This window comes from Trichosurus vulpecula, chromosome 1, assembly GCF_011100635.1.
Source record: "Trichosurus vulpecula isolate mTriVul1 chromosome 1, mTriVul1.pri, whole genome shotgun sequence".
In the NCBI taxonomy this organism is placed as follows: domain Eukaryota; kingdom Metazoa; phylum Chordata; class Mammalia; order Diprotodontia; family Phalangeridae; genus Trichosurus; species Trichosurus vulpecula.
The window spans coordinates 65,718,786-65,742,355 of record NC_050573.1 but is presented as its reverse complement, the minus strand read 5'-3'; the positions used below and the strand labels follow the sequence as shown (position 1 = coordinate 65,742,355).

General features: G+C 43.7%; 2 protein-coding genes across 2 annotated transcripts in view; one reads left to right on the top strand and one right to left on the bottom strand.

The window, feature by feature from the left end:
• LOC118833717 (40S ribosomal protein S26-like) overlaps positions 1 to 19,848 on the bottom strand; it is a 24,444-nt gene extending 4,596 nt beyond the window's left edge. The window contains exon 1 of the mRNA XM_036741099.1: positions 19,785 to 19,848. The gene's annotated coding sequence lies outside the window, so the exon portion shown is untranslated. The remainder of the gene's footprint in view (positions 1 to 19,784) is intronic.
• On the top strand, positions 19,225 to 23,570 carry CASP14 (caspase 14). The gene is made up of 6 exons (XM_036741098.1): positions 19,225 to 19,257; positions 19,466 to 19,615; positions 19,829 to 20,054; positions 20,560 to 20,685; positions 20,926 to 21,029; positions 23,466 to 23,570. Exons 1-6 carry the CDS (start codon positions 19,225 to 19,227, stop codon positions 23,568 to 23,570), a joined length of 744 nt encoding a protein of 247 aa, XP_036596993.1.

Sequence of the window (23,570 nt, the reverse complement as noted above, 5' to 3'; positions counted from 1 at the left end):
TTTTGTAATTGCCTTTATCCCTTGTTTGGTTAAGAATACATCTTCTAGGGGCAGCTAGGTGGCACAGTGAGTAGAGCACTGGCCCTGGAGTCGAGAGGACCTGAGTTCAAATCTGGCCCCAGACACTTGACACACTTACTAGCTGTGTGACCTTGGGCAAGTCACTTAACCCCAATTGCCCTGCCTTCCCCCCTGCAAAAAAAAAAAGAAAGAATACATCTAGAACAGATAATGAAACATACAGCCCATCTTTTAGCAGAGGGATGCATACCAGGAAGGCAGAGTGTTGTAGACACTGTCAGATGTTTTCATGCCATCACTGTTTCAGTTATTTTAAACTGTCTTTTATTGCTATGAGGGAAAATTTTATTCTGTAGTGGGAGAGAGCAACATATACTCAAATGAATGTGCTATAAAAACAAAAGATATCAATAAAACTTTTTTAAAATAAAAAAGAACACATGTCCTCATAACTGTGAGAGGTATATGATTTCTCTTCTATTTTTAATAGTATGATCTTTAATATTAAGGTTTACTGTCCATTTAGAATATACCAGGGAATATGGTATAAGGTGTTGGTCTAAGCCTAATTTCTGCCAGACTGCTTTCCAGTTTTTTCCCACAATTTTTATTGAATAAGGAATTTTCTCCTAGGGTAATTTGCTCTCCATTTTGCCAAACACTGGGTTATTGAGTTCCATTTTTTCTGATTTTCTCTTTTCCAGTCAGCATAGTTTGAAGTCTAGAAGTGCCATTTCCACTACATCCCTATCTCTTTTCACATTTCATTTGATACTCTATATATTTTGTTTTTCCAAATGAATTGTCATTTTATCAAGTTCTCCAAAATTCTCCATTGATAATTTGATTGGTAAGGCATGAAAAGTGTAAATTAACTTTGGTAGTATTTTATTATATTGGTATGGCCTAGCCATGAGCACTGGGTATTACTCCAGCTATATATTTGTTCTTTATTTTTTTAAGGACTAGGTAATTTGCATTGACTTTGCAACTGAATTTATACAAGTCTTTTTGTTCTTTGGTAAACCAATATCCAAGCCCTTTATGTATTTCGTAGTTATTTGGAATGAGATTTTTCTTCTATTGTTTCTTGGATTCTGTTATCATTAGACAGAAATGCAATTGATTTCTGAGGATTTATTTTGTAGCCTGCACCCTTGCTAAAGTTATTGTCTTGATTAGTACCTTTGCTGATTCCCTAGGATTTTTCAAGCATACCATCATATAATTAGCAAATAGGGATAGTCCTATCTCCTCTTTAGCCTATCTTTATTTCTTTAATGTATTTCTCTTGTCTTATTACTGTAGCTATCATTTCCAGAACTATATCAAATAATAATGGGGAGAGTGGGCATCCTTACTCTTGTATTTATTGGAAGTGTTTCTAATGTATTCCCATTGAATATGGTGTTTGTTTTTTGTTTTAAATAATTTTTATGATATTAAAAAATCCCTCTATGCCTATAATTTGTGGAGTTGGTCTTTTTTAGCATAAATGTGTGTATTACTTTGTTAAAGTCTTTTTCTTCATCTATTGAAATAATCATGAGGTTTTTAATATAACAAGATGATTGTTTTCCTAATGTTGAACTGAACATACACTTTTAAGTTTAACCTGCATTATTAACACTTTCTTAAGACTAGACAACCAACAAAACAATAAATCAAGCCCTGATCTGTAGTGATTGCTATTTCTGAGGTATAAAGGCTCACACTGAACATTTAGCAATGGGTTGTTGAGTTGGTTCTATCCTTGTCCTTGTTCTCCCAGATATCTTCCATTGGAATTTTCCAATGTGCTACAGGCTCTCCTCTAGGCTTTTTGATATCTCTTGGGACTGAGTACAGCACTTAGATTACCTGTTATCCATCACTCTTGGCACATGACTAGGCCATTTCCTTCTTTGATCATCTATCTCCTGGGTGGTATCTTTTAAACCATTTTTCCACACCAGTCATGCCTGGTAATATGCTACTGTTTACTCATGCCCACTATGCCCATCTTGACATTGCTCTTTGGGTCACCGACACATAATATTACATAAGGGCACCATAGGAGTACAAATAAGGTGCTGTATACAAGGTACAGAGTGGATAAGACTATTACCTATAGGAGAGATTTGGGAATAGAGAATTAAGATCACTAGGATGATGAGGTAACTAGAGAATAAATCATATGAGGATCAGTTGAAGAGCAAGGCAATATGCATTTATTAAGCACTTACTAGGTGCCAAGTACAATGCTAAGTGGCGTATGTAATACAACTACAATCAATAAGGAAAACAGTCCCTCCTTCAAGGAGCTTACATTGTAATGAGGAAGACAGTGATAGTAATCGCTGACATTTACATAGCACCTCCTGTAACCAGGCCCTGTGCTAAGCACTTTACAACAACCCTGGAAAATAGGTCTTATTATTACTCCCATTTTATAGACGAGGAAACTGATGCAGACTGCAGTTTTATCAAGTCCTAAACAGCTAGTGTCTGAGGTCACATGTGAACTCCGGTCTTCCTGACTCCAGGCCTGGTTCTCTATCCATTTCACCAACATACGAAAAGCTAAAAATAGGTGTAGGGGAAAAAATCCTCACTTGGTGAGCATGGTGGCAAAGTCCAGAAAGTCAGAAGCAGAACCAGGAGGGTAAGGGGCTCTTTAGTCTTAGGAGGGACATGGTGTTCAAGTATGTGAAGGATTGTGATATAATGAATAAGACTTGTTCTATTTGGCCTCAGAGGGCTGAACCAAGAAAAATGGGTAGAAGCTATAAGGAAGCAAGTTTCTGCTTGATGTACAGAAACACCGCCTAACAAAGCGTTCCACTTATGTGGAATGAGTTGCCTCAGGAAACCATGGACTTCCCATCACTGGAGGACTTCAAGACAAGGAGGGACATTACAGAGGGGACCCTTAGTCAGGTACCGGCGCTACGCGGTCCCTTCCAAACCCAAGCCTCTGCACTACTGCAGCAACAGGTGTAAAAAGCAGAGTCCTGTGCTCATGTGAGGCTATTAGCATTTATTATTAATGATACCATGATCCTCTGACAATTTGCCGAGGGAAGTGGCATGGAGACAACAATGGAAGGCACCATCTCGGCCCAGGAACGTTCCAGCAGAGGGAGTCCCTTGTGGAAACTTTTCCCAGCCCTGGCTCTGTGCTCCCTCCAACCTGCTGACACTTTAGGCCTCCAGCTATCTCCCTCCCTTCTGTCAGGCTGGTGTTTTTCAACAGGTTGTCAAATGGTAATTTCCTTCCTTGCCCCTCCCTCCACCCATCACTGATTCTGATCAGCAGTTTGTCAATTTCTTCTTACCACAAGGAATCTGGCAAGATGACTGCAAACACTGAGTGAGGGTTTGGCCTCCATTGTCTTCTTGTACTCAATGCACCTCAGCAGCCTCAATTCCTCCCTCCTTGTTGATAAAATCAGACTGTTTATGAAAACTGAGCTAATCTTTTAATTGACTCCCATCTTTTGAGCACTTCCCAACTTATATCCATTTCTCTGTAAGAGAGGCAAGGCAGTATCACCATTTTCCAGGCGAGGAAACTGAAGTTCAAATGAAGTGATTCACCCAAGGTACACAACCAGTTATTACCAAACAGAGAGAGGCATGGCTGCCAAACACAACTCCTATTTATAATATAGTATAATAAACTAACTTGTAAAATTCTATGAAGAAGGGTCAGGCGATCAACAAGCATTTATTTAGAGCCTACTATGTGCCAGACCCTGGGAATACAAAAATACAAATTAAACAATTCATGTCCTTGAGGAGTTTAGATTCTATGAGGGGAGGCAATATAGTTATATATGCTTACGTAAATCAATCAAATGCTTACTATATACCAACAAGCACTGGCGATTCAAAGGCAAAAGTGATATATTACCTGCACTCAGATAGCATACATTCCAATAGGAGAAACAAAACATATATACATGTATACCCAAAACAGATATGGATGAACTTCTGAGGGAGAGTGCTAGCAGCTGGGAGGATAAGGAAAGGCTTCATCTAGAAGAAGGTGGCTCTTAATCTGGGTCTTGAAAGAAACCAGGGATTCCAAGTGGTGGAGGTGAGGAGGGAGAGCATTCTAGGAATGGGGGCCAAACAGAGCAAAGAAAAAGAGATAGGTGATAGAGAATCACAGAGTAAGAAATAGAGTTGGCCATTATGACTAGGTCACAGAGTGTGTGGCCAGATTATAAAGAAAGCAAAGGAGTTTAAATGTGATTCTAGAAATAATAGGGAGTCACTGGAGTTTATTGAGTAGGAAATGACATGACAAGACTTCTGTGTTAGAAAATCATTTGGGCAACTATGTGGAAATGAAATTAGAGGAGAGAATGAAAGAGATTTGAGGCTGGGAGGCCAACTAACGAGGAGTCTATTGCAGTAGTCCGGGTGAAAGGTGATGACAGCCTAAATCCATAGGATGGCTGTGTGAGGAGAGAGGAGAGGATGAAAACAAGAAATGTTGTGAAGACAGAAATGAAAACATTTGGCAACAGATTGAATAGGTCAAGTAAGGGCATGGGGGCTGTGTGAACAAGTATGAGCCTGAGGTTCCAAACCTAGTACCCTAGACAGTAACAGAGAAAATCAGAAAAGAAGATGGTTTGAGGGAAGACATAATGAGTTCTACCTTGGACTGAGTGAGGTTGAGATACCTCTAGGGCTTCCATTTTGAACAAATAGGCTCTTGGTGATGTGAGTGAGACTGGAGCTCAGGAGAGAGGCTAAGGCTGGATATATAGATGGAGAAATCATTTACATAGAAATTATCATTGGACTCATGAGAGCTAAGGAGTTCAGCAAGTGAAAAAGTAGAGAGAGAAAAGAAAAACTTTGAGGTACACACACAAGTAGAGGAAAATGATATGGATGGGGTTCCAGAAAAGGAGACTGAGGAGGAGCAGTAAGATAGCTGGGAGGAGAACCATTATAAACCAGTGTCACAAAAACCCAGAGAGGAAAGAAGATCCAAGAGAAGAGGGTAGCCAAAAGTGCCAAAAGCTGCAGAGAGGTCAAGAAACATAGAGATAGAGAAGAGGCCACTAAATTTAGCAAGGAAGAGCTCACTAGTCATTTTCAAGAAAGCTGTTTCAGTTGAGTGATGAGATCAGAAGCCAGAGCACAGGGAGAAAAGAAAAGAGTGAGAGGAGAGGAAGTGGAAGCAACCATGTGTAGATGGCTTTCTTCAGGAGTTTGGTTATGAAAGCACAAAATCATTTTTATACAAAAGAATGCTGGAAAAACTGAAAGTGGAACTACCATTTCTACTCACTCCTCATTCATTTGGTCTTTTTTTTAAAATCATAATCTCTCTGCTTCTCCAACAACTAATACATTGTCACCTCTGAGGCTAAAAGGGCCTGGATATTTTTTAAAGGCTGATTGTAGTACAAAAATATTAATAGCAGCTCTTTCTGTGGTGGCAAAGAACCAGAAATCAAAGGGATGCCCATCAATTGGGAAATGGCTAAACAAGTTGTGGTATATGAATGCAATGGAATACTATTGCACAGGAAATGAGGAGCAGATAGATATACTTCAGAAAAACCTAGAAAGACTTATATGGTCTGATGATGAGTGAGAGGAGCAGAACCAGGAGAACATTATACACAATTACAGACACATTGTATCTGTGATGACTGACTTTGATAGACTTGGCTCTTCTCAGCAGTGCAAGGTTCTACGACAACTCCAAAAGACTCATGATGGAAAAAGCTATGCACATCCAGAAAAAGAATTATGGAGTCTGAATGCAGACTGAAGCAAACTATTTGCTCTTTTTTTGTTTTGTTTTTGTTTCTGTTTTGTTTCTTCTTTCTCGTGATTCATTCCATTGGTAATAATTCTTCTTTAAAACTTGACTATTGTGAAAATATGTTTAGTGTTAAGGTATATGTAGAACCTATATTGGATTGCATGCTGTCTTGGGTGGGGAGGGGGAGGAGAAGGTGGGGGAGAAAATTTGGAACTCAAAAACTTGAGGAACTGAATGTTGTAAACTAAAAATAAATAAATAAATTTAAAAGAAAAAAAATTTTAAAGACTGATTGTATCCAACACATTGGATTGGGCCCTAGCAGAGATTCATTATTGAAACTTGTCCTCTCAATTCCTACCAGGCACATCCAGTTTTCAGATTTTGCCTTTTCTAATTTTTCTAACATAATTTTCTAATTCTCTTTGCCTACCTCCTCACCAACTCTCAGAGTATACCCATAAACTCCATTCCACGTGCCATCCCTTCCAAGAATTCAAAATGATGCGAGATGTTACCCACTGACCCAAGGGCCTTCTGTCACCACATCTCCTAGATGACCTGGAGGGCAGCAATCATGCTACATTTCTATGACTGGCATAGTGCCATTTGTAGATCATAAAATCACAGAGCTAGAAGGAACCTCAAAGAGTATCTAGTCCAGGGGTGGGGAACCTGCAGCCTCAAGGCCACGTGTGGTCCTCTAGGTCCTCAAGTGTGGCCCTTTGACTGAATCCAAACTTCACAAAACAAATCCCCTTAATAAAAGGATTTGTTCTGCAAAACTTAGACTCAGTCAAAAGGCCTCACCCAAGGACTTAGAAGGCCACATGTGGCCTCAAAGCTGCAGGTTCCCCATCCCTGATCTAGTCCAACCCCCCAGAAGAAATTCCCTCTACAACATCCCCTACAAACACCCATCCAGCCTCTCTTTGAATATTTCCAGAGGCAGGAAATTCACTAGTTTTTGAGACAGTCTGTTCCACTTTGGGACAGCTTCACCTGTAGGAAAGGTTTTCCTTATATTGAGTTCATCAGCCTGTTCGTAATTTCCACACATTGCTCCTAACTCTGCTCTCAGGACAAAGTGGAACAAATCTGTTTCTACATGATGGCCCTTCAAATATTGAAGTTGCAGACATACTCTTTGTCTCCTCTTCTTTTGAGCTAAGCATTCCCAGTCTCTTTAGCTGCTATCCCCCTCCACTAATTCCCCTTTGGCCTCACTGCTCTACTTCAATTGTTCTCTCCAAATTCACTGGTGACTTCCGGTATGATGCAGTGATAAAAATAGCAGATCTGGAGGCAGAAGACCTGATTTTGAATATCAGCTCTACCATTTACTAGTATCTGTGTAAACTTGGGTAAATTATAACCTCTCTGGGCTCCCGTTTATTCATCTGAAAATTAAGGAAATTAGATTCAGTCAATCAATCATCCATCAAGTGCCTACTTAATAGCAACCTTGTTATTGAGAAATCTTTCCTCCTGCTCCTCCTGCTCCTCTTGCTCCTCCTGCTCCTCCTGCTCCTCTTACTTCTCCGCCTCATCCTTGTCCTCCTTGTCCTCTTCTTCCTCTTCTCCTTCTCCTCCTTCTTCTTCTTCCTCTCCTCCTTCTCCTCCTCCTCCTCCTCCTCCTCCTCCTTCTTCTTCTTCTTCTTCTTCTCCTTCTTCTTCCTCTTCTTCTTCCAATACTACTACTTATGCTTCTTCTCCTTCTTCTTCTTCTTCTTCTTCCTCTTCTTCTTCTTCTTCTGCTTCTTCTTCTTCTTCTCCTTCTTCGTCGTCTTCTTCTTCTTCTTCTTCTTCTTCTTCTTCTTCTTCTTCTTCTTCTTCTTCTTCTTCTTCTTTTTATTTTTCTTTCTCTCTTCAGTTTCCTCATCTGCAAAATGGGAAGCACTTCCTCCCAGGGTTGTTGTTGTGGAAGGAGACAACAAGCAAACACCTATGTACTAACAAGAAGCGGCAAGTAAATTGGGGATAGTTTCAGAAGGAAGGCACTAAGATTAATGAGGACTAAGAAAGGCTTCTTGTAGAAGAAACTCAGACTCAGTAAGTACAAGAAGTTGAGAAAGCAAGAAAAGCAAAGGTGTAAGATATCAGTATTTATTACTCATGGAGCAGGCATTTCAGAGAGCACAGTGGGAAAGATGAATAGCTTTAGAGTGAACCATTTCAGGAAAGGGTTGGGTTTAAGGGGATGTGAATAAAGGAGTGGGCAGTGGAGAATGGAAGGCAAGATTTTAACAATGGCAGGTAGGAGTTCCAAATCCCTGGGAGGGAATGGGTTTTATGGGGTAGAAGTATGTTAATTTTTGATGAATGAGTTCTGATAGATTATCTGCTTTGACCTTGGATGGAGTTGTCCTTGGGCATCAGCCCTTTCTTCTACTTCTGAATTACTATGAGCCCCTTAAGGCAATATCCAATAGCCTTTCCATTTTCTTTTTTTATATAATAGTTAGAACAATTCACACATTGCCAAGAGTCATCTTCCTGATGTCAATGTCTGATATCCCTCTCCTGCTCAAAAATCTTCAGTAGCTCCCCAGTGCAAAAATTTAAACTCCTTACTCTGGCATTTAAGGCCTTCTACCATCTGATTCCAATCTACCTTTCAAGCCTCACTTATTCATTCATTCATTCATTCAATAAATAGTTATTAAGCACTTACTATTTAATGCAATTCCCCTTCATAAACTCCATGTTCCTGCCAAATGGGACTACTTTTTATCTTCTTCTGATCTCATCAGCCTCCATGAATTCACACAGCCACCGTCTCTAATGCACATAAAGTCTTGTAATGCAGTTTCTCTTGGGCTCATCTCCATTTAATGGTAGCCTTCACTTTCTTGAAGGCCTAGTTCAGGCAATACCTCCTCCTTGATGCCTTCCCTAGAAGTCATGGGATTTTGAGGTAGGAGGAAACTCAGAGATCTAATCTTATAGATAAGGAAACTGATCCCTTTCTCCCTGAATTTCTCAGGCCCCTCTATTCAACCCTTTCACAGGCATTTCATTATTTTCTAGCATTTTTAACCACCAGCTTAAAGCCCAATTCTATTCAGTAGAACAAGGATCTATCACTGGGCTTGTACTGCATTTACTCTGATGATCATATGCATCCACCCTCCTGAGCAGAAGAGCTTAGGGAGGTTTAGGATCAGAGGACCATAGAATCTAGAGCTGTGTAGGACCTTAAAGGCCATCTGGTCCCACCCTATTTTATAAATGAGAAAACTAATGCCCAGAGTGGTTGGGTGACTCGTCCAAGGTCACATAGGCAGTTATAGAGGCAAGATTTGAACTCAGGTCCTTTGACTCTAAGATGGTACCATGTTACTTCCTTCAAACTCTGAGCATAGACAACTTTCTATCCCTCAGCTCTGCATCTGTCTATGGCTCAGTGCCAAATGATTATCTAGTTCAGCAGTGTCAAACTCAAAGAGAAATGAAATACATTTGGAATGTATGGAATACAAATCGAAATAATACATAAGGATCCCTGCAGGCTACATAATGACTTGGAAATCCATGTGTGTGTGCGCGTGCGCGCGCACTCACATGCGTGTGCATACGTAGACTATTTTTTATTAATACATCAACACATTAAAATCAGATAGGAACTACATTTTAATCTGGCTCAGGCTTTACTCAGAAGTGTTGTAGGATACATGTAGGCCATGTTTGACACTTCTGATCTAGGGGTGTGAATTATTTACCCAATTAGAACAGCTCGGAGCTACCACCTAATGGCAACCCTCATTTCTTCTTTGACTAGATATATTTCCATTGTGGTGTTTGTCCTTTGTTCTCAAAGAGGACCATGACATCAGGGAAATGATGGCATGACTTACAGTTGACTTTGATTTGAGTGAGAGAGGGCTGTGCAAGGTTACCAGCCTCACTTTCTCCTCCAGAGCCGTCTGGGTCCAGTGGCCTGATATTCATCAGGATGACTAGAGATGGCCCAGGATGCAATGGGAGACCCTGGCCCTCTCAGGCTAAAGTCTTTTCAGGTTCTCACTTTGAATGAGGTAATGCCCATTCAGTGAATAGGCATCTATGCAGTTTTTGTTGGGGAAAAAAACTAAAATGAATAATTGATTAACCATCCAAAAACTATATCATTTTTCTGTTGGTTTAAAGTGAAAAGTAGGAAAGTAGAATTCCAGAAAAACTCAGTGAATCATTACTGTTTGCCATCCGTGCTCATCACTTCAGTTTTTCATCAGTCAATAAAATTTACCCTTTCAAAAAAAAAGTTAATCAAGGGATGGCCCCTTTAATCAAAACTCAAAAAACAAATCGAACTGGGAGGGGAAGACCCTCAGGGTTCTTGGCCAAAAGAAAAACAGTTACTATTTAGTATTTCCATAAGCCCTAGTTATATGATCTTGGTATAATGGAGTTGACTTCCCACAAAAAAAACAGCAATGCTTGTAGCATTAGGATAGAAAAGATAGAAGCAATAAATAATACATAATAAATCCCACAGACCCTCCAAGGTCCCCAACAGTACCACGTAGCTCATAATCTTATCCAAACCAAGGAGTTATCATCACCACCACCACCATCATTAATATAATAAGTTAATATTTGTGTAGTACTTTAAGGTTCACAAAGCACTTTTACACATATTACCTCATTTGGTCTTCACAATAGTTCTGTGGAGTAGATGATGTTATTTTAGAGATGAGGAAAGTCAGGTTGGCAGAGATTAAGTGATTTCCCCAAGATCTAACAGCTTATAAATATCTGAGGTTAGACTTGAACTCATGTCTTTCTGATACCAAGTCCAACGCTTAATCTATCATGACTCCTCTTTTAGGTTAGCTCTCCATGGCAGTATCTCTGTGAATGGACAAAGAAGTGTAGACAATATAACAAAGTCCCTACTCAGTGTCCCACTGCTATATCCAATAGGACCAGTCATCAGAAGACAAAGACTCTGAAGGAATTCTGGACTCAGGAATTATAACAAGGGGGTTGTATTTGGGATCCAGGTGGCAGAAGAAAACAAAAGGTCCCATGGCCTGTGATATTCTCAGTCTCAGCCAGACCTGTCACTGGCAGGGACTTCTGACCTCAACTTACCATAGCTAGCTCACCATTCCCAGAGTACTTTGAATGGACCCAGCAGCCTGCCCTGATAAGGAGAAACCTGCTGCCACCATGTTACTTTGATGTCTCTCTCCAACTTTCTCTCTCTTCCAGCCCTCCTCTGCCACAGTTGGGTCATGCTATCACTTAACTCCTCTAGGTCTCAGTTTTCCCATCTGTAAAATGAGAGAATTATAGTCCATGATCTCTAAGGTTCCTTCCAGCACTAAATCTAAACTTTGCTCCCCAATAAACAGTCGAAATTTGGTTGTCCCAGTAACCTATCCCAACACTGAAGTGAAATAGTGGGTAGAATAAGTTCATTCTGTCACATAGCCATTTGTGTGCTTGACTCATCTCTCTGCTAGATTGCAAACTCCTTGAGGGCAAAGACTATTTCATCTTTGTATTTCAAATTTTCCAGCTAAAAGTCTTTCATTTAACAGGTGCTCATTATTGGTAGTAATAATAGCAATATACTGGTGTGGTTTGCCATTTTCTTCTCCAGCTCATTTTACAGATGAGGAAACTGAGGCAAACAGGATTGAGTGACTTGCCCAGGGTCACACAGCTAGTTAGAGTCTGAGGACAGATTCGAACTCAGGGAGATGAGTCTTTTTGACTCCAGCCCTGGTGCTCTATCCACTGAGCTACCCAGATGCTCCATTCAGCTCCTTGAGGTTTGAAATTGTTTTTAACACTTTATTTAAAGTCCTTGTTTAACTGCACTGAGACAGTTCATTCCCTTTTACCCCTTGATTCTCTTCATTCTCCTCCTTCCACTGCAACCTTACTCCTTGCCCCCTCCCTTGCCCCAAACTCTGGCCATTCCCCAAGGCTCAGTCCTCCATCCGTGGGATCTTCCTTCTACCCTTTCTCCCTCCATACTTATCCATTCTCATGACTTCAGCCATCAATAAATATTTGGTGGATAGAGGAAGGATAACTCTCCCTATTCTATGACTGCCATGTTATTGACTTTAGAGCTAAAGAGAGATCTCAGAGAATGTCTAGTCCAACAATGCTTCATTTTTATAAATGACGAAACTGAGTCAATAGACTGGCCCAATGTCAACTAGGTATAAAGAAGCAGAAGGATTTTTTCCAGTTCTGACACCAAATCCTGGCTTCTTTTGACAATATCACTCTACTTCTCTGTCTCTACACCCAAACTTGAATCCCTTATCTCTAATATGTACCAGAACACTCCAATTCTCTGACATTTTCCAGGTGCAAATAAGAAATCTAGACCAGTGCCAGGTGATTTGATATGAGAGACAGTGTGAGGCAGCAGAAAAAAGCTTTGAGGATCTGGGTATGAATTCTGTCCCTGCTACTCATTACCTTTGTGGCCTTAAGCAAGTTACTTAGCCTCAGTTTCCCCACCTGTAAATGAGGGAATTATATTAGATGACCTCTAAGGTTCTTTCTATCTCTAAATCTAAAGCTATAATCCTACAAATACCAACATTCCCTCACACTCCAACCTCCAAGACAGAGGAAGATTTAAGGATGCATGATTTAAGGCACATTTGAGTTATCTGGAATGTCCCTAGAAGGTAGCCCCCTGAGGAAGGGATACCTAGGCTTAAGTTCCCCACATGTGGAGATAGTCCCTGTGAAGATGGTTTTCTTTTCCATATATGTAGAAGGAGTTGGTTTCTGAGGCTCTGCAAGAGCTGGAGGCAGGAGAAGAAAGACAGAGACAAAGAGAAGAGAGGAAGGAGAAGGAGGGGGGAAGGGAAGGAGGGAGGCAGACAGATAGTAAAGAACTGACAAGATAAGGCAAAAGCTATGAGAATCCAAGGACTCAGGGATTGAGTCCTGGTTAATGGTTGGGAGGTGATAGTCCAAATAGTAGTGGCAAGACTACTGAAATGAGTCAGGAAATAAGGTGAAGGCAAATTGCCGGGTTAAAGGGAAGAAGGTGAGGTAAGTTCCCAAGATGAAGGGAAGGAGACAATTTTATGAAGGATTGCTGAGGTGTCTGCTCTACATAAATCCTCAGAGACACCAAAGGACTTCTGGGAGCTGAAGTCAAAGAGGAGATCATTGGTCTGATAAGAGCCCTAAAGTAGTTATTAAGAGAACCAAAAGTTTACTGAAAAGCCTTGGGGCCAAAGGAAGTTGGATTGTCAATGGAAGAGCCTGAGTCAGAATGGAAAGTGAAGCTCTCAGACCCTAAAGATCTCTGAGCAGAACTTGGATGACCATCTGTCCTTTTCCACGAAAGAAGGCACTTCCTAGCTCTGAGATTCTGTGATTCCACCAGGACAGGCAACATTTGGAGCTAGTGGCATCCTGAACTAAGGCTACACAAGGCAGATTTAGCACGGCGACATCGTTCCCTCACTCCCATTTCCAATCCTCCCTTCCGTTCTTCGTCTCTTTCTCGGAGTGCATGGGAGTAGGGGGAGCCATAGAGACTAAGAAAGTCTCCAGTCACCATCCCAAAGTGCAGCAATGGTCATGTCCCTCCTCTGCTCTGACATGTGAGTCTTTTTTAAAAGAGGTAGGGTGAACTGTCAGCACTGTAAAGTACCTTAAAGATCTAGTCCAGCCCCTTTGTATATGGAGAAACTGAGGCCCTGAGAGGAAAAAATGATTTGCCAGTCAGTAACAGAGCACATCCGAGGTAACCTGACTCCAAGTCCACTGTTTTGGGGTTTGAGAGTTCCCCCCACCCAATACTACAAATCAAAATATCTATGCCTAACTTCCCAGGCCCTTCATAAACTTACTCCACCCCACCTACCTGACCTCATTTCCCAACATCCACTTGTCTACTCCAGTTGGGCAGGTTGATTTTGTTGTCTTAAGAACACACCTTGCTCAACCCCACCTGATCCCTAATTCTGGAACCATCTCCTCAGCTTCTGCCACCTTCTCCAGGTACCTTAGTCTTCCCACTACCTTCATTCTTTCCCTTCTTCATCCTCCCCACCCTCCATTTACACAAACTCCAAACCACAAAAGTACATTTTCTAGAAGCACAAGTTCTAGCAAGTCCTTTTAAGCTAGAGAGACTTCAAGTTTCACACTGGATCATGTGTCTGTCATCCAAGGACCACCCTGGCTAGGTTCATAGAAAGCTAGCCACCATGTAATGAGGGAATTTTTTAGCCATATGATTTCACCAGGACTCTATACTAAGGAGCATATGACTTCAGGATTTTAAGAGCTGAAAGGGACCATTGAGGTCATCTAAGCCAACCCTCTCATTTTACAGATGAGAAAACTGAGGCCCACAGAGGCTAAGCAATTGGATCATAGGATCACAGACCTCGAGCAGGAAAGGACCTCATAGGTAATCAAGTCCAACTGCCTTATTTATAAATGAGGAGACTGAGGCCCAATGAAGTTAGGGAATTTGCCCAAGTTCACAGAGATAGTAAATAGCTGAGCCAGGATGCAAACTCAGGCCCTCTAACTCTAAATTCAGCAGCTTTTCTCAGTATGGTCATGAGTAGAAGGAGCACCCACATGGAAGAAACTATGGAGCCTTGAAGTACGTATTCATGAAAAACAAGGGCTAGAGATAGGGATATGATAGGAACTGGTATAGATTAGGAAACTCCCTTTACCATCAGGTCAGCACAGCTAGGTGGCATAGATGAGTCAGGAAGACTCATCTTTCTGAGTTCAACTCTGGCTTCAGGCGCTTATTAGCTATGTGACCCTGGGCAACTCATTGAACCCCATTTGCCTCAGTTTCCTCACCTGTAAAATGAGCTGGAGAAGGAAAATCTTTTAGAAAATTCTAAATGTGGTCATGAAGAGTCAGACACAACTGAAAAACAACCAGACAACAACAGCAGTACCTTCTCTACCATTTATAATCTTAGGAAGTTGCCCAAAGCACAGAGGGGTTAAATGCCTTGCTCAATGTCACACAGTAATATATGTTAGAAAGAAGACTCAAGGCTGGCTGGCTCTAAAGCCACTCTATCTACATTGCCACTCAGAAAGAAGAGAATAAGCAAATTCTGGGACAGCTAGGTGGCACAGTGAATAGAGCACTGACCCTGGAGTCAGGAGGACTTGAGTTCAAATCCAGCCTCAGACACTTGACATAGCTGTGTGACCTTAGGCAAGTCACTTAAGCCCAATTGCCTTGCCTTCCCCCCTCCAAAAAAAAAGAATAAGCAAATTCTGGAATTATAAATCAAGGGAAGATCACTTGAAGTGCATCCAAAAGAAGTCTACCCTATCTCAGGCCAGGAATGGCCTGGGCACCTAAGTTTTCTAACCTAGTCATTAATGAAAGTTCCCCAAACCAAGATGGGGTTGAAGGAATCTTCAATTTAGAGCTGAACAGAATCTTAGTCTAACTCTAACCCTTTCATTTTACAGATGATGAAACTGAGGCCCAGGCAGAGCCAAGATCTGAACTGAGGTCCTCAGACTGGATAGGTGGTGTTCTCCCCACTGTACTACAGCCCCAACTGAGAACAGAATGTTCTTTTCAGAATGTATCCAAACTGATTGGGAGACTTTCTCACCTGGTTCTCCGCCTCAGGCTCATTGATTCATGGTGTTTTTCCATCCTCCTTATAGAAAGGAAGACTAAAGAGAAGCCTGAATGGTAGAGTAGGAAAGAGGAGGTTTGGAGCCCGACAATCTGGCCTCACATCCCAGTTCAACCATTAGGCAATACTGAATACCTATAAAATAGAGGGAGGGGCTTGACCTCTTTAAGATCCCTTCCAGCTCTGAATCTAAGAAACACTCAAAAGAGTTACAGCTCTCACCACCTTAGAACGATTGAATTGATCCCAACACAGGTCATCCCCCAAATTCCTGAAAGGCTCCTCATTTCCCCAACAGAGTCTCTTAGAGACAATGAGTCTAGCTGTTTGTCACTGTTCACAAGTTGTATGATTAAGGGTCCTCTGCCTTATACCAGGCAGCTTCTACAGGTTGGATCCCCAGGAACCCCAATCATTATACAAGGAATAATATTAGAACATCAGAATTGGAAGGACCATCACGGATCACCTACCTGAACCTCCCACCCAACAGAGGGTATCCCTTCTACAAGATCCCTGAAAAGTAGTCATTCAGCCACTCCTTGAAAACTTCCAATATCGGGAAGCTGGCTACCATTCCAATCAGACCATCTCACTTTTGCTTAGCTCTAATTATTAGGTTATTTTCCTTATAATGAACTGAAATCTGCCTCACTGCTCCTACATTTGACCCCTTGGACTAAGCAGAATGAATCTAAACCCTTAAAATACTTGAAGGTAATTATCACGTCCCCCCACAAAGTTTTGACTTCTCCAGGCTAAGCATCCCCAGTTCATTTATTATACTGAATCATTTCATCATCTTGGTTGCCCTTCTTTGGATGTGTGCTGGCTTATCAATGGCCTTACTAAAAAAAAATGGTACCCCAAACCTCAAAGGTTGGGAAGAATTTCATTAAGGGGAATAGGGGTGGGGACAATGTTGTTGGGGTATGAAAGGTAAAGTAGTGAAAAGAAGTTGGGGGAGAGAAGATCAAAAAGGGGTGAGTTTTGATCAAGGATAGATATGATGATGATACTAAATGGTGGGGTGAAAGCATAACTAACTCTTCTGTGATTCTGAATAAGATTGATGAGAAGAGCGAGGGCAAGGGTGAGGAGGCAAAGGTGATAGTGAGAATAAATATACACAGGATCAGAATTTGAGGGAGAGAGATGTTAGGAGTGAGGTTGAGGATGGGAAGGCTGAGGAGGGGTGGGGATGGGGAGGCTGAGAGGGGGATCAGGATGGGAATGATGGGGATGGGGAGACTGGGGGTGGGGATGGGGAGGCTGAGAGGGCGATCAGGATGGGGAGGACAGAAAGTTAGGGGATGGGAAAGGTGGAGAGGATGAGGGTGGGGGAGGTTGATTAGATGGTGGAGAAAGTTCTGCATGCAAGAGATACTTAATAAATGTGTGTTAAATTTAAATGTTGAAGACCAGACTGACAGAAGGCACCTTGCTGACTAAGCTCTTGAGAAGGTTGCCTGTGAATTGTTGAGGGTCAAAATTCCTGGCCTCGGTGTCCCTCGTGTTGCCAGTCTCCCCTCAGGCAGTAGGTCCTACTTGAGCCTTGCTTGGGTGGTGGCCAGGGCCTGTGTGCTTTGGTGTTTGGCCAAATTTCCTTACCCAGGCCTGTGTGAAGGGAGTTTCCTTTTCTCTCCACTAGTTCAAAAGGAAGTCAGAAAGAGCGTTCAAGCCACTGTCAGTCAAGGTGACAGCCAGTCTAACATAGACGGTGCCCTCTCCTCCCCACACAAGGCACATTTCCTCTGCCTAGTGCGGCAAAAAGTGGGGCACAGAAAAGGGAAGGAGTTTGATGATGCACCTGTGATCTGGACCATCCTCAACACTGAAGACCTGGGTTCAGGACCAGGACTGAACCCTCCTTCCTCCTCCAAGACCAAGTCATCCTCTGGACCCTTCTTCTGTGGGGCTGCTGCCCTTGTAGTAGGTGAGTGCTGCCCTCTTCACTGGGACTTGTCCAAGCCCTGGCTCCCAGGCATGGTCCCCAGTGCCCTCTCACCAGTACTTGGTCCTTCTCTCCCTCTTCTCTCCCAGCCCACACTCCTCCTTCTATCTCTCTCCTCTCTCTTCTTTCCTCTTCCCCTTCCCCCTCTCCATCCCATCCCTTTTTCTTCCTCTTCTGCTTTTCCCACCTCTCCCCTTCACCATACCTCCTCCTCCTTCTGCTCCTCTCCTCTACTCCTCAACCTATTTATCCTGTCCTCTGTCCCCCTCCATTCCTTCACTTTCTCCTCTTCTACCTCTTTATCACCTTCACCATCTATCCCTTGCTTCATCCTCTCCTCTTTTTCCCTCCCCTTTCTCTTTCTTTCTTCTTTCATCTTTTCCCTCTCTTCTATTTCTTCTCTTCATACTCTCCTCCCTCCCCCTTCCCCACAACCCTTCTCCTCTCTCTTCATCTTCTCTCCCTCTTCTCCTCCTCTCCCCTTCCTCTCTCTTTCCCCTTTCTCCTCTCTATATCCTCTCCTCCTCCTCTATTTCCTCTCTGACTCTTCTCTCTCTCTCTTCCCTCATCCATATGGAAATAGCTTCATTGTCTGATAGGATTAAAGCCAGGTTAGAGCAAATCATTCATTCTCTCATTCATTAAAGAACTATGTAGTCATTGACAACCTCCTCTGGGCAGGGCCCTGTTCTGGATCCTATGTGAGATTCAGAGGACTAAGGTACACAGCCTCTCCTCTGCACAGACACCTAAGATAAATCTACAAATAACCACAGCACAAAACTGAGAGAGACATTGTGTCCTGGAGATTCAGAGAGTGCTCTGATAGTCCAGATAGTTCAGGGGTAGCACCATCAGGAGTCTTCCATCCCTTTGGGGCTGCCCCCTCCCTTTTAGAGTCACAGGCTCTGCCATCCTGCCTACTACCCTTTTGGTGAATTCCCTAGAATCTGAAGAAATCTTGGGAAGAGCACAAGAGCTGGGGTATCAAGGGACTTGGGTTTAAATCTAGGTTCTGCCACTCACTACTTGTATAACCTTGGGTAAGTTACTTTCTCCTCTCTGGGCCCCGGTTTCCCTGTCTGTAAAGCAGGGGACAGAGATTAGATCATCTCTAAAGTCTCTTCTTCCCTTGCTCCTTAGTCAGCTTCCCTGGCTTCCTTTGAGATTCAACTCAAATCCCACCTTTTACAAGGTTTTCACAGTTTCTTCTCTCCCCTCAGGGAGAGTACCTTTCCTCTAAGATTGCCTTGCATTTCCACACTTGTATGTACACACCTGTTTGCACATAACCCCCACCATTAGAACTGGCTCTCCTTGAGGGCAAGGAGCATGTTTTTGCCTTGCTTAGCACCTAAAAGCACCTGATAAATGCATCTTGACTTGAACCTTCCAGTGCCAAATCTTTGACCCTGCAAAAATCTGTCACTTGTCAAACATTTTCCTCCATAATATGGAAGAAGAGATCATGGAATCAGCTTCAGAGTTGGAATGGATACGAGGGATCATCTATTCCCTCCAGTTTTACAGATGAGGGAACTGAAGCCTAGGTCAGGCATGGGCAGTCTGGCATCACTGAGGCTCTAATCCGGGTCTCTTGACTCCATGCCCTGTGCCCTTCCCATTACACTGTATATGATCTCTCCTCAAAAGAGGGGACTTTGGGGTCACTTCAACTCTACCTCCCCTGATGAACACAATGGGAAACATTTCCAGTCCCTTTATTCCTCTGTCCTCCCCAGAAGAGCTTCCATCTGATTCCTCCACACCAACTCCAGCCCCACCTGTTCCCTCAAGATCCAACCCTAAGGCCCTGGGTGTTAGGACAAGAGTGAGAAGACATGAGCTCTGAGGCTGAGCAATCTACAGATCAGGTGGGTTCACGGAGGCTGCAAGAAGGGATGAATTAGAGCTCATAAAAAGAGGCGGAGGTGGGGGTGGGGCGAGGGATCAGGAGGGGAGAGGGAATGATGAGAACAATCCCACTGAGCATGGGGAGGGGGGATAAAGTAAAGTCAGTAAGTCTGCAGGAGTAAGACGATCCCCAGGCCCATTGTGCTCTTGACCTGTATTCGGACCTAGGATGCTTATGACATGTCAGATGCCCGTCTGGCTCTGACCCTGTGTATCACCAAGAACCGAGCAGGATCAGAAACTGATGTGAAGGCCCTGGAGCAGATGTATGAGGCCCTGGGCTTTAAGAGCACAGTGAGAAGGAATATTCCAGCTAAGGTATGGCACTATCCCCCCCCCACCTCCCTCACCACAGACTCTGGTGAGGGATAGGTCTAGCCTGGGGGGTTGGGGGGTGGGCAGGAGGCAGGGCCATGGTTTCTCTTCTCCCTTCCTCAGACCATTACATGGGTGAGTTCTAAGCAACCATACCCCCTGTCTCACTGACCTGTCTCAGCCAAGGCTCCTAGACTTGAGTGTCTTCTGTGACAGGGCTTCTGGGAGGAGCTGGAGAAGTTCCGAGATGACATGGACCAGACGAAAGACCCAATAAGCTGCTGCTTTGTGGTGCTTATGGCCCATGGCGAGGAAGGCATACTGCAAGGAATCGACAGCAACACCATTGAGTTGGACAAACTCTTTACCCTGCTTAACAACGAGAACTGCCAGGCCCTTCGGGGCAAGCCCAAGGTGTTCATTGTACAAGCCTGCAGAGGAGGTAAGTAGAGGAAAAGGGAGGAAGAGGAGGAGGAGAAAAGGAGGAAGAGGAGGAGGAAGAGGAGGAAGGGGAAAGGGGAGAAGAGAAGGAAGAAGAAAGGGGGAAAGAAGAAAAGAAGGACAAGGAGGAGGAGGTGGCAGGATCTTTCTAACCTGCCCAGTCCAGCTTAAAACCTGGAGCTTAGGGCCCAACATAGCAAAGAGCTCCACAGAGCCCAACCCAACACCCAGATCCCAGAGTCCAATGTCCATAGCTAAGAGCCCAGCCCCAGAACCCAGAAATCTCACAGACCTCTTAGCTCAGAACCCAAACCGGTCCAGACCCTAGGACCTAGGGAACTCACAGTCCAGTCTAGATGACCCAACACAGCCCAAAGTCCAGCATTTGTTCCTATATCCTTCTTTCCTTGTTCTCAGGTAACTGAGCCCTATTAGGACTGAGCTGTTCCACCTCTCTCCCTGTGGGGTCTCTTTCTGAAATTCATGCCTTTACCTGTACTTTTTAGAGCAGAAAGATGCTGGTGAGGTGGTTCAGCCAGCAGAGACTGGAGGGACTGTCCTCTTGTCAGAGAAACAGCCTCCCAAGCTCCCAACCTTCACAGACGCCCTGCATGTCTTCGCCACTGTGGAGGGTAGGAGCTCCCCTTCTGCTCCCTGATGCCCCTTCCCTACCTTTCCTACCCATGGCCTTCCCCATTCCTCCTTCATAACCCTCCTGGGTCTCCCTGCATTCCTTCCTATAACCCTCAAGAAACAAGGAGAATTCCATCGTGCCCCAACATTTTTCCTCTAAGACCTAATACCTCCCTCATGCAATCTCCTCTCTTGGGCTGGCCCTTGCATAATACTAATAACCTTCCTGGATTTCCCAGGATACATTGCCTACCGGAATGAGGACGATGGTTCCTTTTTCATCCAGACCTTGGTGGACGTGTTCACGAATATGGAAGGCCACATCCTGGATCTCCTGACTGAGGTGAGAGGCAGAGGAGCTGATTAGTCCCAACACCCTTCTTCCTACAGGCCCTTTCCTTTGAGGCTTGAGCCTTTCAGACCAGAAATACTGCCTACCTGAGACTAGGAAGCATGAAAAAGAATGGGATGTTGGACAGAGGAGGAGGAGGAGGAGGAGGAGGAGGAGGAGGAGGAGAAGGAGGAGGAGAAGGAGGAGGAGGAGAAGGAGGAAGAGAGAAAGAAGAAAAAGGAAAAGAGAGAGCACTAGATCTGAACCTCAGATCCCAATTGTGTAATTTCTAGCTACGTGACCTTAGACAAGTCACTTCACATATTTGGTCTTCAATTTACTTATCTATAAAATGGGGGTAAATTTCATGATGGTCAATAAGGTCTAGCTCTAGATACTAGGAATCCATAGCCCTCCCAACTCCTCCCATCCTTGTCCTCAATCCTCACGTCTCTCCTCCCCAGTCTCCCCTCCTCTAGCTCCAACCTCCCTGTCCTCTCCTTCAGCCTGATATTCCAAAGGCATCCAAACATGTCAATCCAGACTGCTCAAAAACTCAATTCAACCCAACTCAATAAACATTTATTGATCACTTACTACGTGCCAGGTACCATGCTAAGTACTGGGGATACAAAAAGAGGCAAAAACAGCCCCTGCCCTCACAGAGCTTACAATCTAATGGAGACCACATGCAAACAAATGCGTACAAAGCAAGCTATAGACAGAATAAATGGGAATCGATCTAAAAAGGGAAGGCACCGGAATTAAGAGAAGTTTAGGCAATGGTGGGATTCAGCCAGTTTGCACCATTTCAGTAGAACTGGTATCTAATTTTAGGTTGGGTTTCAGAAGGGTTGTTAGAGGGGGTGGGACCTATGCCCACCACATCGGCGGCAGGGGCAGAGCCTCGGCTCCATTCTGTGGAGAACCAGTTGTTAATTCATTTGAATCCCACCACTGAGTGTAGGAAGGGCTTCCTGTAGAAGATGGGATTTTACTCAGGACTTAGAGAAAACCAGGGAGGTCAATAGCTGGAGTGGAAGGGAGAAAGTGTTCCAGGCATGGGGGACAAGCCAGAGAGAATGCCCAGAGCTGAGATATAGGGCCTTGCTTGTGAAACAGCCAAGAGGCCAGTGTCTCTGGATCAAAGATTACATGTTGGGATGTAAGGTGCAAAAAGAATGGACAGGTAGGAGAAGGCTTCAGTTGACTCCCTTTTTTCTTTAGTATAGAGCACAAGAGATAGCTCAGTGGCACAGTGGATAGAATGCTGGGTCTGGAATCAGGAAGTCCTGAGTTTAAATGCTACCTCAGAAACTAACTATATAGCTCTGGGCAAGTCACTTAACCCTGTTTGCCTCCATTTCCTCATCTGTAAAATGGATTTTAGAAAATGACAGACCACTCTGGTGTCTCTGCCAAGAAAATCCCAAATGGGGTCATGAGGAGTCAGACACGACTGAAAACAATTAAACAACAACAAAATAGAACACAAATGCTTTGTTTGGCATCTAAAACTTTTTGCAGTCTGGCGCCAACCTGTCTTTCAAGACTGATTGCTCATATTTCCCTTCAAGAAGTCTAGGCTCTACGCAGACTGTTCTACCCCACCATTACTTGAGAACCCACATCCCACCTTTGTGTATTCACATGGGCTATTCTCCATGCTCCTTCTTCTCATTTCCACCTCTAGAAATTAGCCCCCTTCGAGACTCGGCTGAGGCATCATCTCCTTCAAGACGCCTCTCCTGAATTCCCCAGTGGTTCATGTCCCTTGCCCAAACCACTGATTTATCTTTGAAGATGCCCTATCCTCCCATAGTAGAATGTGAGCTCCTTGAGGGCAAACACAGTCCCATTTTTGTCTTGGTATTTCTAGCATCTCTTAGCACACAATATGTTTAATAATGTTTGTTGATTGGCTAGTTCAACCCCCTTCTGTCCTCTTATTTTTCCATACCTTCTCTTTTTTTCTTTCTTTCCTTCTCTCCCTTCTTCTCTTTCTCCCCTCTTTCTTCTTCCCTCCTATGTTTTTCTTCCTTCCCTTCTCTCTCTTCCTCCTTCCTCCTCCTCTCCTCTCCCTACCTCAAAAGCCAGACAAACCAGGCACCATCTTTCAGCCAATGACTCTCCCTAGCAGACAGACTCAGGCACCTCTGCCTTCACAAACCCCAGTCTCTCTCCCTGCTATGTCTCCTTCCTATAAAGCAGAAGTCCCCTTCTCATTGGCCCATGCCATAACCACACTGAGGGTTTTAAGGGCAAGGGGATGCTGCACCCACCAGGAAGGTTGCTCTCACCCCCACCTATGTAGGCTCTGGGTGCCTCTAACTTATTCCCAAGGCCTTACTTGTACAGAGGTCCTGTCAGCACCCCTGGTAATGGCTACTCCCCAACAAGGCCACCAGGAGAGCCTGAGGCTCACCTTGAATTCCTCTGTCCACCCAGGTGACCCGGCGCATGGCTGATGCTGAGCTGATGGAAGGAGGCAAGCCTAGGAAGGTGAACCCTGAGGTCCAGAGCACTCTCCGAAAGCTGCTCTATCTGCGATAG

Coding starts and splice junctions, on each gene's coding strand:
- CASP14 (XM_036741098.1), top strand. CDS start 19,225: ATGAGCTCTGAGGCTGAGCAATCTACAGATCAG. Junction 19,258..19,465: donor CTGAGCAATCTACAGATCAG/GTGGGTTCACGG, acceptor ATTCGGACCTAG/GATGCTTATGACATGTCAGA. Junction 21,030..23,465: donor TCCTGGATCTCCTGACTGAG/GTGAGAGGCAGA, acceptor CTGTCCACCCAG/GTGACCCGGCGCATGGCTGA.